General features: G+C 41.6%; 1 protein-coding gene across 1 annotated transcript in view; it reads right to left on the bottom strand.

Moving 5' to 3' along the window:
* LOC143032596 (uncharacterized) overlaps positions 1 to 5,580 on the bottom strand; it is a 49,330-nt gene extending 43,750 nt beyond the window's left edge. The window contains exon 1 of the mRNA XM_076197464.1: positions 5,551 to 5,580. Within this exon, the coding sequence (XP_076053579.1) occupies positions 5,551 to 5,580 (30 nt within the window). The remainder of the gene's footprint in view (positions 1 to 5,550) is intronic.
* Positions 5,581 to 15,000: the final 9,420 nt, after the last annotated feature.

The raw sequence follows: 15,000 nt of genomic DNA, 5'->3' as shown, positions 1-15,000 counted from the left end.
AGTGGGTACAACACCCTGTTGCACCGTATCGTATCACTAGGTGGTACGCAAAGATGATACGATACGTGGAAATGCAACAAGTGTGGACGCTGCTTTACACCTAGAAATGGCGTTAGCCAGAATAAGAATTACAAAGTGTGCCACCATGCTGAAGAACTGAAACCCTAAACACATTCCTGAAGCACACACGCATGGGCAATGCCCGCTCCCTTATCTGAATAAAATCACCTGGCGACCACACGAACTAAAGCTCACAGAGAGTTCAATGCCCGGTCTTGGCGGAGCGCCTTACGCCTGGAGCCACTTAGCTGTATTGCCACATGACACGCCTCCCCTTCACCCCCCCGCACTCCCCCCTCCCCCTCCCACTACGAAGGGGCCCCTCTCTCGGGCCCTAATGGAGCCTTCAGGGCCTTCTTCGGATCGACGCAAAGATGCTTCTTGTGATAAATGTAAACATTAGTCTAAGTCAATTTTTATGGGTGTTCACTACATTGTGTGTTTGTGTATGTGCATGTATGTGTATGTGTGTGTATGTATGTATGTATGTATGTATGTAAGTGTGTGTATGTATGTGTGTGTGTATGTGTGTGTGTGTGTGTGTGTGTGTGTGTGTGTGTGTGTGTGTGCGTGCGTGTGTTTGTATGCATGTGTGTGTGTATGTATGTGTGTATGTGTGTGCGTATGTGTGTGTACGTAAAATCATATGTGCTCGTTCACAAATATGCGATCATATGTGCGTGTTTGTGTATACTACATGTACTTATACATACGCCAGACTCCATATGTTAACTTAGTTATACTTACATAGGTGTGTACAGGCGTGTAAATTTATGTAGACAAATACGCAAACGTCATTTGTGTACATATACACATGTATGCTTTTGTACGTGTGAGCATGCATCTTTAGACAAATATTACTTATAGATTTTATATACCCATGCCACGGTAAAGTGAGTTTCACACACACACACACACACACACACACACACACACACACACACACACACACACACACACACACACACACACACACACACACACACACACACACACACACACACACACACACACACACACACACAAAACTGGAACAAACTGGACGAAACAAGAATGTGTGCAAAAACTATACACGAATTTAAGAACAAAACTAGACACTGCGAGATACAAAGACGAGACACTACGAGCATAGCTCCCCTTCCCGTAAGATACAACTAGGTGAGTACACACAAGGACCGATAACAAATTACTATTTCTTTTGGTCCCACTCTCCTACGAACCAAATGGTCACCTGCCAAAAACTAATACGTAGAGGTCGTCAAAGTAATGACTCATTAGAGGGGGGTGGGGGGGGCAATTACAACTCAACTACCGCAGTCGTGAGGTCACCCCCCTCCCCTTCCCCCTCTACCATCTCCCCTTACCCCCTTAACCCCTACCACCTCCTCCTCCCCCCCCTTCCCCAAAGACTGAGGTTGCCAGATACCTCTTTTAGTATCTTCATCTACATTTTGTTTTTATTCATTTACTTATTATTCATTTGCATAGATATTCATCTATCGTTATGCTAGATACCTCTTTTCGTATATTTATCTGTATTTTTATGTATTTGTTTATTTATTCATCATTAATTTGCATGTCCATTTATCAATTTCTATTTGCCTTAGTAGTTGTCTATCTATCCGGCTTATTAATTTGCTTTTTTAGGCCTCTCTCTCTCTCTCTCTCTCTCTCTCTCTCTCTCTCTCTCTCTCTCTCTCTCTCTCTCTCTCTCTCTCTCTCTCTCTCTCTCTCTCTCTCTCTCTCTCTCTCTCTCTCTCTCTCTCTCTCTCTCTCTCTCAATCCTTTGCCATTTTTTTGCAAAAAAAAAGAGATATTTTTCCAGGTTACCGCCAGACGATTTCAGTCAACCGAAAACAATCGTTTGACGTCACTGTGACCTTAAGAGGTCACAAGACGTCACTTCAAGTAGCACAGTGGTTGAGGTCCCCCCCTTATCTTCGGGTCGTAGATTTACGATGTAGATGAGCGGTTTACGACCTCGTAAATGTGTGCGTATCGTAAATGCTCGGGATGAAAAGGTGAACTTGCTATTGGGTCGTAGAAGATATCGAGACATTTCGGTCATATGAAACTGACCAATTGTACATCACACACACACACGCACACACAGACACACACAGACACACACACACACACACACACACACACACACACACACACACACACACACACACACACACACACACACACATACACACACACATATATATATATGTGTGTGTGTGTGTGTGTGTGTGTGTGTGTGTGTGTGTGTGTGTGTGTGTGTGTGTGTGTGTGTATTTTTATATACAAAGGATTACAAAGGAAGAGCATGCCGACAGGAGACCTTTTGGTCCATACCTAGGTCGGATGCGAAAAATAAATGAATAAATAAATGAATAACAAAATAGATTAATAGATAGTTATTAATAAACAAACATAAATAATGAATAAGTAGTAATAATCTATATTAATGACAAATAATGAAAAATAGATAAACAGATATTAATGAATAGTAATAGATAAATTAACAATAATAAATAGAAAATAAGATTAAATAAGTGGCAGACATGACAGCTTAGGTGTTTATCTCAATGAATCTTAAAACTTCGAACTATATTACATTGGACTGCCTCGACAGGAAGTTTATTCCATTCATTAACTACACGGTTGGCAAAGCTGTTTCTACCCACTTCCAAATTAAATATATTTCCTGACAGTTTGAGACCATTATTTCTTGTCGGATTCGTATTCAGTGTGAAAATGTTTTCACTTTTGATGTTGTCAATTCCCTTTAGAATGTTGAAGACCTGTATCAAGTCACCTCTGAGTCTACGTTTTTTTTTTTTTTTTTTTTATTATTATTATTTTTTTTAGGGAAAATAGATTCACGTGTTTTAGTCGATTTTCATATGATTTATTTCTGATAGTTGGAATCAGTTTTGTGGTTTGCTGTTGTTCCTTATGTAATCTGTCAATGTGTTTAATATATGTATATGTATATATATATATCATATACTGTATATATATACAGATATATATATATATATATAATATATATATATATATATATATATATATATATATATATTATATATATATAAATGTTGCAGTGGATATTTTTTTCAAGCTTATTATAAATATAAGATTTTTTTACATCCTACATTTACATAATGAATTTTTTTAGACCGTGATAAACTACATCATATTGTATTTATACAACGTAAACCCGTACACTTACTACACCAGCCAAAAATACCTCGGTCGTTGTAGCACTTAGAAATGCAACCAATAAGGAAGAGGGGTTAAGTGCCTCTTGGTGTATGCCTCTTGCACGAGCAAGGAGGACTACCGGAAGCTGGACCGGTCGCCGGTCACTGGACGGTCAGCACCGGAAACAAGTCATGGACTCTCTCTCTCTCTCTCTCTCTCTCTCTCTCTCTCTCTCTCTCTCTCTCTCTCTCTCTCTCTCTCTCTCTCTCTCTCTCTCTCTCTCTCTCTCTCTCTCTCTACTAGCGGTTTGCTCTACCACTGTGTTAGATTGAGTCATCATAGTAGTCAGGGCTGTCGGTTGGTAGCCTACCTGGGCCTGTACTTAGGTTCGTGAGTTCTAGCCTATTCACTTGTTTTATTTAAGAACAAAGGGAATAAAAATTACCCTGTTAATCAAGCAATAATTTCGAAGGAAAAAAACACATTTTTGAAGAAATCCGGGACTCGAAAACTAACTCTTCGGGACCAGTAGAGAAGAGACAAAAAAATGAATATGAATAAAATAAATACATAAGTAAAAAAAATAAATAAATAAAAAAAGGAACTTCTGAAGAAGTCGAATGAAATATTTTTTTGATGACCCTCAATTCGCCAAAACGACAGAACAAAACCTTCAAGTTACTACTCGGCTTGTGGACCCCCCCCTCTCCCTCCTCTGTCCTCCTCAAGGACGAGCACCTCCTCCCCGAAGTCCTTACCTTAACGGACCTTCTCCTCCAGGCTGTTCTCGGCCTTCGTCACGGTTGATCCTTAACGCGTCGGAGCAAAACAGCGACTGAAGGCCCTCACCTCAACTCTTGTCCTGAAGGAACTCCTCCTCCTCCTCCTCCTCCTCCTCCTCCTCCTCCTCCTCCTCCTCCTCCTCCTCCTCCTCCTCCTCCTCCTCCTCCGCCTCCTCCTCCTCCTCCTCCGCCTCCTCCTCCTCCTCCTCCTCCTCCTCCTCTTCCGCCTCCTCCTCCGCCTCCTCCTCCATCTGCTCCACCTCCCTCTACTCCTCCTCTTTCTCCTCTTACCCTTGCTCCTTCTCGTCCTCCTCCTTCTGCTCCTCCTCCTCCTCCTCCTCCTTCCTCTGCTCCTCCTCTTTCCTCTGCTCCTCCTCCCTCCGCTCTTCCTCGTCCTTCTGCAACTCCTCCTCCTCCCTCTGCTCCTTCACCTCCTCCTCCCTTATCTCTTTCTCCTCCTCCCTCTTCTCCTCTTCTTTTTCCTCTTCCCTCTGTTCCTCCTCCCTCTGCTCCTCTCCCTCCTCCTCTTCCTCCCTCTGCTCCTCCTCCTCCAACCTCTGCTCCTTCTCCTCTTCCTCCTCTTCCTCCTCCTCTTCCTCCCTCTGCTCCTTCTCCTCCTCCTCCTCCCTCTGCTCCTTCTCCTTTCTCCTCCTCCTCCTCCACCTCCCTCTCCTCAACTCCTCCTCCCTCCTACTACCACTTGTAAATGGGGCAAGCTGGTGATGGAAGAAAAGAGAGAGAGAGAGAGAGAGAGAGAGAGAGAGAGAGAGAGAGAGAGAGAGAGAGAGAGAGAGAGAGAGAGAGAGGGGGGAAGGGAGAACGTTCGAGTTGTTGGAGATTGTAAAATCCGACATGTTGGCAGAGGCGGGCAATAAAATTGAAATCCTGGAACTTTGCTCCTGCCTGATATCCAAACCGTGAGTCTCTGGTTCAATAGCCTGAATGACGTCATTCCTTCTAGTATTTCGTTAAAACCGTTAAGTTCGTTGGGAGTTTTGAATTCGTTGAATAACGGTCCCCTTGTTCCAGTTTTCGAAACAATATTATATTTGTCTTTGTCAATTATTATTGCGTTGTCACATTCCTCCAAGTAATTCATTGAAACCGTTAAGTTGGTTGACAGTTTTGAATTCGTTAAATAACGGTCCCCTACTTCCAGTTTTCAAAATAATATGATATTTGTCTTTGTCAAATATCATTGCGTTGTCATGCAATAATAAAAGATAACCTAAAATTACATTTCGTAGATCCAAAATTTTCTATATATTATAGATAAGTATGCCCTTAATATGCATTTAATATAGATATACACATATGCGCAGACACACACGTACACACACAGTGTATACACATACACACATACCTTTCAGAATTGTTTAATTTAATGCCTCACAAGGTCACCTAGCTCGGTTATGGACCAAAAGGTCACCTGGTGGTTTTTGTTCTTCGTTGCATTCCACCATAATTACAGTGCGATACACAAAGATCTTTTTCAGGGAAATACGAGACTCACCTGTATGGTAACAGCTCCAGGTGTTGCCATACGAGTGAGCCTTCGATTTTTTTCTCAGAAACGACGAAACAGAGTATAGAGTCAAGGTACTCCTCGTGGACTCCTCGATGCTGCAAGTCACACACTCCTGCTTCAAAAGGACTCCCCTTCCTTTTTCGTCCTTCTCGGCGATGGTCACTTCAAGGAGGTTTAGGCCTTTGACCTCAGCAGTAGGGGGGAGACGTCATGCACACGCGCGCGCACACACACACACACACACACACACACACACACACACACACACACACACACACACACACACACACACACACACACACACACACACACACTCACTCACTCACTCGGTGGCGCGGTTGGTAGAGTCTCGGATTGTCAGTACGGAGGTATCGGCGGTACCTGATTCGAGTTGTTACTCCAACTCGTTGGGGGGGGGAATTGGGTGTGTGTGTGCGTGTAAGGTCATAGCATTACCTATAGATCGGTCATACGAGCTCTGAGCTCTCTTTCGGGAGGGAAATAGATGTCGATCACGAGTCTAACACGTGATCCAAAGACCAAGGTAAAACCAAGGTGAAGGTGAATCACACACACACACAAACACACACACACACACACACACACACACACGCGCGCGCGCACACACACACACACACACACACACACACACACACACACACACACACACACACACACACACACACACACACACACACACATGAGCTATGAGCTCTCTTCTGGGAGGGAAATAGCTGTCGATCACGAATCCAACACGTGATCCAAGACAATGGTGAATCTCACATACACATATATGAACTCTGGGCTCTCTTCCGGGACGGAAATAGCTGTAGATCACAAGTCCAATACGTGACCCAAGACCATGGTGAATCATACATACACACACACACACACACACACACACACACACACACACACACACACACACACACACACACACGTATGCGTGCATGGATGCACGTAGGCTTATGCACACGTGAACACGCACACACACACCACACACACACACACACACACACACACACACACACACACACACACACACACACACACACACACACACACACACACACACACACATCTGAACTCTTCTAGGAGGGAAGTAGCTGTCGATCACGAGTCCAACACGTGATCCAAGACCATGGTGAATCACACACACAACTTGTGGCACAGTTGGTAGAGTTTCTTTGCCGCCACTAAGGCGGTCCGGGTTAGAATCCCGCCCAGGGCTGAAATAATTTCAGTATCGCTGCTCTGCGAGTCGTTACTCTAACTCTCGTGGACGGGGAGTTCGGGGTGTGTGTGCGTGTAAGGTCACAACATTACCCATAGATCGGTCATATATGAGCTCTGAGCTCTCTTCCGGGAGGGAAATAGCTGTCGATCACGAGTCCAACACGTGATCCAAGACAATGGTGAATCACACACACACACACATACACACACACACACAGTCATGTTATCCACATTTCCATTCTCCCTTGAATCTTCCCGTAACCCTGCATCACTTGTAAGTTTGAAGTATCTAAGTAGCCTCTGGTATGAACAAGACATGAATAAAATAGTTTTGAATTAACCAGAATCAAATTATCAAGTACCCTCTCTTTCCTCTATCCCTTCTTTCCCCTCACCCTATCATCGTCTCGCATCGCCAGTCTGCTCTCAACTCCGCCTCAAATGAGTTTCTTTTCTCAACATAAAAATTCTTAATCTGATTGGTCGAGCCCTCGCCAGCCGGTCTTGCGCCCTGATTGGCTGAGCGGCGTCGCTACTTTTCGGAACGCAGTCGGTCCGGCGCTCTGATTGGCTGAGCGGCTCCGCTACTTGTCGGAACGCAGTCGGTCCGTCGCTCTGATTGGCTGAGCGGCTTCGCTACTTGTCGGAACGCAGTCGGTCTGGCGCTCTGATTGGCTGAGCGGCGTCGCTACTTTTCGGAACGCAGTCGGCAGGCCGCTACTTTCACGGACGCATCCGCCAGATGAAGAAAGTCTTCGCGTCGTCAGAACTCGTTATCTTGAAGATGATCTCACGAAGACCGGAAGGCATCTTCAGAACAAGAGGTGAATTTGTAATTCTTCTCCAGGGAATGGCAAAAGGAAATCGCCGTTTTCCCAGAAAATTAGAAAGAACCGATGGCAGAATAGACAACGCACAGCTGTAGAATTTAACAGAACACACACGCATCATAATTAATCATCATTATCACCATCATCATTATCACCATCATAATCATCATAATTATCATCATTTTTATCACAATCATGATTGTCATCATCATTGTTATCACCACGGTTGTCACCATCATAATCACCATCGACATTATCATCATCATTATCATCTTTATCGTCATGATCACATAATCATGATGATCATCATGATCATATTTATCATAATTATTATCATTATCATCTCTATCATAATCATCATCATTATTATAATCACCACCATCATCACAATCATTATCACAATCATCACCATCACGATCATCACCATTGCAATAGTTATCATCATCAGTCTTTTTACTCTCCATCCGTTTTTCATTTTGTTATCTATCTAAGCTCGAACATAACTCTAGAACTTTAATTGTTGTTAATTGCCCTATCCAGAAGTCTACTAAACTCACTATCAAGAAGTCTAATGAGTCCGACAGACCGTTTTTGTCACAGAAGTCGCACGCTCCAGGACCTGACGACAGAGCCAGCCTGGCCTCCGAATTCAATAAATGTTGAACGAGGGAGAAAAGATCATGACTGAGTTCCATCCTCTTAACTAGATGCTGGTGCGAGTTAGCGCAGCCAAACTTTCTAACAAGTTGGTAAAGGAAGATGAGGAAGAAGAGGAAGAAGAAGATAAGGAGGAAGAAGAGGAGGAGGTAAAAGAAAAATGGAAAAGGTAATGATAAAACGAAGAAAAACAGGAGGAAGAAGAGAAGAAAGAGGAGGAAGAAGAAAAGAAGAATTATAATATAAGAAATAAAGACAAAACAGAATACATGGAATATTGTAGCAACAATAACAAAATGTAGAATATATAGAGAAGAAAATAAAAGAAAATAAAGAAAATAAAACCTAAGGAATAGGAAAATTAGAACCCCTCGGTAGCCCAGTGGATACCGTGTCGAACTCATGAGCAGGTGGTCGTGAGTTCGATTCCCAGGACCCGCTGTGTGCTATATCGCGTTGGTTCACGACAGCTCCGGCTAGGCGGGGAGGCGACCCAAACATCGGCCCTACCAGAGGTTTCTCACTTCCCACTTTGAGAGAGAGGATAGTGAGTGAGAATAGGAAAATGTATGAAGATATAAAAAAAAAAAAAAATGCATATAATATAACAACAAATCACAAATAAAAAGGAAAAAAATTAAAAGGTAAAGAAAAAGTGTAAGATAAAGAGGAAACAAAAAACAAACAAACAAAAAACAAACAAAATACTACGAGAAGAAAGGAACAAATACAATAACACCAACATTTATAACAGAAGGCAATTGAAAAGCAGAAGACGAAGACGACGACAAATAAGTCCTCTCGAGTTGCCTGGATAAGCCCTTCCTTCACTCCAGCTGCACCTTAAGGCCGACCTTAAACAGGTCCTCCTCAAACATCAGCCAATCACCTCACGCTCGAGCGCATGAGTCGACCCTTGAAGGCCGTCTCAAAAAAAGAAAAAAAAAAAAAAAAAAAAAAATTGAGGCTCCTGCTGAGATCCTGAGGAAACTGGACACATTCTTCTCCTTCAATCCAGTCCCGCCTTCCACAATCCTCAACTCAGACGCAAAACGAAACAATTCAAACCAATTGAAGATTGGACACTGGTCTCGACAGGAGTAGGACGGGGGGGGGGGTAGAGGGGGAGTGGAGTGGGAGTTTAGGATACTGACTTTTAGCTGACTCCAATCGGCTGACGCTGGGGCGGAAGGCGCCTCAGTGGGCGTCACCGTATTGCAGGCGTTGGGAGCTGAAGACGACGCCGGTTTTTACGGGCGATTTGTAAAAGAAGCGCAAAGTTGCCAATAGTCCACAGGTTGACGGCAACAGTTATTTTCTAACTTATTGATATATTTTCTTCTTCTTCTTCTTCTTCTTCTTTTGCTTCTTTTGTTTCTTCTTCTTCTTCTTCGTTTTCTTCTGCTTCTTCTGCTTCTACGTTTTATTCTTCTTTTTCTTCTTCAACTTCTTCATCTTCATCATCTTCTACTTCTATGTCTTCCTTTTCTCCTACGTTTTCTTCTTTGTCTTCCTCTTCGTCTTCTTTTTCTTCTTCCTCGTTTTCTTCTATTCTTCTATTTCTTCTACCTCTGCTTCTTCTGCTTTGTCATCTTCTGCTTCTTCGTTTTCTTTTTTCTTTTTTCTTCTACTATTCTAATATTCTACTTTCTTCTTCTTCTTCTTCTTCTTCTTCTTCTTCTTCTTCTTCTTCTTCTTCTTCTTCTTCTTCTTCTTCTTCTTCTTCTTCTTCTTCTTCTTCTTCTTCTTCTTCTTCTTCTTCTTCTTCTTCTTCTTCTTCTTCTTCTTCTTCTTCTTCTTCTTCCTCATCCTCTGCTTCTTCTGCTTTTTTCCCTTCGTATTATTATCATCATTATCACTATTATTATCATCATTATCATTATTATTAATATTATTATTAATAATGATGATGAAGATAATGATATTATTTAGTCTTCTTCCCCTTCTCTCTCTATATCTGTATCAATCTCTTTGCACATCTCTCTCTCTCTCTCTCTCTCTCTCTCTCTCTCTCTCTCTCTCTATATATATATATATATATATATATATATATATATGTATGTATGTATCCATCAACACCATCGGCACGTTATGGTAGGGTGAAACTCGCACGCCAGGAGGCGCTGAGTAGCTGCGACCGAAACCGTCACCTTTACCTTATCATACACTTTAGGGGACTTTTGGGTGTTTGGCCTGTGAGACATTTATCCCGGTTGCCGCCAGATGATTTTATTACATATGAAGGCTGTCATCGTCTCCCCGAGGGAGTTAATGACAGAGTCCCCATGACTGAATAGAATTGCCTGTGGCCAACCAGAATAAAGACATCAAAGGGAGTCTTCAGTCTTAATTACGTCAGCTGAATAGAATCGTCTAGCGACAAACAGAATAAACACACACAAGTGAACCACTCAAGTCAAGGGACCTTTTTAGAACAAATGAATATTGACAGAATTTCAAATCGATTATCTAAATGATATTGACAATCCTAGGAGGATTCTTAAAGGGATTTATAGATTTCATAATTATCGTTAATTAATCATTAGAATTAGTTGATCAGTTCATGAAAATATTGTCAATATAGATATAGTTTCTGTTCAATATCTTGAATATTGTCATTCTAAAATTTAACTAAAGGTTGAATAATAAAGTATTGAGTAGTTAACATAAACTTAATTTTATCGGAGCTAATTGTTTTCTAATTGATTAAATCCACCCTAAAAGGGACATAAAGCATATTCAGTTGTTCCTCTGACTATAGTGATACTCTTTAGTGATTTTATTCTGGTCTGACGCCAACGAGAGGACTCGTCCACCACCCCATCCCCACCACAAAAAAAAAAAAAAAAAAAAAAAAAAAAAAAAAAAAAAAAAAAAAAAAAAAAAAAAAAAAAAAAAAAAAAAAAAAAAAAAAAAAACCGGGAATATTTCTTTGGCTTTTTGCGCGAAGATCATTAACCGAATGTCGGATTTCAAACGTAAATATATCGACAGTTCTTTCCATTGGAAAGTCTTAAAATTCAGAAGCCTCCAATATTCGGAACACATCGATCCCGAATATGTAATAAAATCGCCAGACGGCAGCCAGAATAAGTTAACGACAACCAGAAGGTCAACCAAGATGTCTTCATCCCTTTGTTGTTCCTCCTTCGTCTGAATAGAATCGCCTGGCGACAGAGAGAGTGAGAGGGAGGGAGTGATAGACATAGACATATAGAGACAGACAGAGAGAGAGAGATAGAGTCAAAGACAGAGATAGAAAAGAGACAGAGAGGGATAGAGGGATAGAGACAGGGAGAGATAGAGGATGAGAGAGATAGAAAGAGAAATAGAGACAGAGGGATATAGAGACACAGAGAGAGACAGAGGGAGATAGAGAGAGAGAGGGATAAAGAGAGAGAGAGATAGAGAGAGAGAGACAGAGGGAGATAGAGAGAGAGAGGGATAAAGAGAGAGAAAGAGGAAGAGAGAAATAGAGAGAGAGAGAGAGAGAGAGAGAGAGACAGAGGGAGATAGAGAGAGAGAGGGATAAAGAGAGAGAGAGATAGAGAGAGGGAGATAGAGAATACAGATAGAGATAGCGACAGAGAGAAACAGAGCCATTGAGCCAGAGACAGAGAGACAGAGGCAAAAAAAGAGAGAAAGAGAGAGGGAAGGAGAGATAGAAACAGAGAGAGACAGAGACAGAAAAAGACAGAGACAGAAAGGCAGGGAAAGAGAGAAATAGAGACAGAAAAATAGAGACAGAGAAATAGATACAGAGGGAGAAATACACACATACACACAGGTAGAGAGAGAGAGAGAGAGGGAGAGAGAGAGACAGAGACAGAAAAAGACAGAGACAGAAAGGCAGGGAAAGAGAGAAATAGAGACAGAAAAATAGAGACAGAGAAATAGATACAGAGGGAGAAATACACACATACACACAGGTAGAGAGAGAGAGAGAGAGAGAGAGAGAGAGAGAGAGAGAGAGAGAGAGAGAGAGAGAGAGAGATAGGGAGGGAGAGAGAGAGAGAGCCGCTACCTTCGGTGTCGGCAAGTTAGACGACCTGGCATCCTGACTCGTCGACAGGTGTTGTTAGCGCCCTCCGAAGAATGAAGAAGAAGAAGAAGAAGAAGTGTGATCAACGAGACCAGTGACCAACCCTCCTTCGTATGCCTATGAATACTGATGAGGGTGACCCGCTAACAACGGAGAACGGCCATCGAGGTCAACATCTCCTTCGGTGGTGGGGGTGGGGGTGGGGGGGTAGAGATTAGGTCAATGTTCGTCCCGGAAGAGCACTGTAGCGTCTCCAGATGATTTTTTTTTTTTTTTTTTTTTTTTATTTGTTATGGAGTAACATTGTTGATGTAAATTCAATCGCCTGGCGAAAGCTAGAATGAAATATATATATATATAATATATATATATATATATATATATATATATATATATATATATATATATATATATATATACTCTTAGGATATCTAAACATACGAAAGCGCTCGGCCATCAGTTTATTATTTTCCTTGTTTTTCTGCATATTTAGAATCACGAGTTCACGTGTTTTCTGATGCATATATATATATATATATAATATATATATATGTATATATATATATATATATATATATATATAATAATATGCACACAAAGGTAACGTTGTCTATATGATAACGAATATACATCAGACCAAATATCTCACTCTTAGGTCTATGAACTTCTTCAAGAAAGTGCAACAGAAATAGGTGAATGGATAAATGAACAGGTGAATAGATAAATAGGTAAATAGATAGATAAATAAATGAATTAATAAATAAAAAACAGTAACGAAAATCGAAGGATGACAGTAAATGATAAATAAATAGGCAAATGAATAAATGAATAGATAAATAGATGAATAAGTAAATCATTAGATGAAAATATTGACGAAAAAGGATAGGTGACAGCAAATAATAATAATAAAAAAATATTAGACAAAAATCAACTTTGTCATTTCCGTTTTTAAAGAACTTTTTTCTTATGTAAACAAAGACACTGCAAGCTAATTTGACCCTTAATGCATAACACCATAAAGCCGTCGACACCATCAACTGTGCCACCATGAACGGCCTCTATTATCAGCAATAAAATGGCAACTATGTACAGCCTCTCTCTCCTCTCTCTCTCTCTCTCTCTCTCTCTCTCTCTCTCTCTCTCTCTCTCTCTCTCTCTCTCTCTCTCTCTCTCTCTCTCTCTCTCTCTCTCTCTCTCTCTCTCTCTCTCTCATCTCTCTCCCTCTCTCTCCCTCTCTCTCTCTCTCTCTCTCTCTCTCTCTCTCTCTCTCTCTCTCTCTCTCTCTCTCTCTCTCTCTCTCTCTCTCTCTCTCTCTCTCTCTCTCCACAAATAGTTTGATGTCGTTAAATGCATTCTTCCGGACACAAAAGCTGACCCACGCAGCTTCATAAATGTCCAAATATATTAAATGCTGTTCCAATGATACAAACATCTTTACAGAAAATCAATGTTGCCATAAGGTGATCGCATATTTTCTCTACGACAGAATTCTTTCCCATTTTCCTAAGAAAATTAATTAGTTGTCCAAGATTATTTTCTAACTCTAATTTATTACTGTAAAGTAATTTTGTGATATTATTTTGGGACCTCTAGTTAATAAAAAATAAAATAAAAAGAACTCATTAATATGTCATGACATGTTTTTGTGATTTTTGTCTTAGAAACGTCAATAAATCAAATGAATCTTTGATAACATCGAGAACACGATCGAGACATCAATAGCAGAATGTTTCGTTCATCAAGGGATATTTTGCAACGTGATGACCGTTCATTTAAGGGAAATGCCAAATACCACTTCTGAGTGGCATTTGATGACCGAAACTTTCTGATCGCGATTTTGTCACGTGATCAAGTGCACAGTCACTAACAAAAGTTACTTTTTTCTATTACATATATTCTGGTCTTAAGGTAAAAATATATTATGTGCACACACACACACACACACACACACACACACACACACACACACACACACACACACACACACACACACACACACACACATGCACACACACACACACACACACACACACACACACACACACACACACACACACACACACACACACACACACACACACACACATATATATATATGTACACATTATATATATATGTATATACATACATATACCAAGGCTTTTTCCCCCTTCCAAGGGAGGTAGCCAAAAAGGGAAAGGCATAAAAACACTCCCACCCATTTCATCCCTAAATACACTCCACACCCCTCCCGCCCTTCCTCTCATCTGAGCACCTCCTGGATGACGGGTCATCCCTGCACCCTGCCCACCGCCCTGGGTCAGAAGCAGTGTCGCAAGACACAGTACATCCGCAGCAAGGCCGCTTCGTTTAATCGGCGACCCCCCCCTCTCCGTCCCCCTTTGCATATAAGGCGAGGACGGGGAGAAATCCCTTCGGGCTGCGTCAAAATTTACTCACACATACTACCCCCCCCCCCCACCCCCCGCCCATTCCTCCTCATGCAGTCACAACATCATCCATATACAACCATTCTCCACTCACCCCTGTCTTCCGTCCTCTCCCTTCCTTCCTCAACAGACATTCCCCTCTTCCCCAAAGCCCCCTTCACCCCATCCATCCACCTCATCCTAGGACGTCCCCTCATGTTCACTCCCTCCACATCTGCCTTCCATACCTCTTTTACTAGTC

This window comes from Oratosquilla oratoria, chromosome 14 (assembly GCF_046742065.1).
Source record: "Oratosquilla oratoria isolate Oo_2021 chromosome 14, ASM4674206v1, whole genome shotgun sequence".
NCBI lineage: Eukaryota > Metazoa > Arthropoda > Malacostraca > Stomatopoda > Squillidae > Oratosquilla > Oratosquilla oratoria.
Note: the sequence above shows the minus strand (reverse complement) of the source record. Positions and strands in the feature narration are given on the sequence as shown.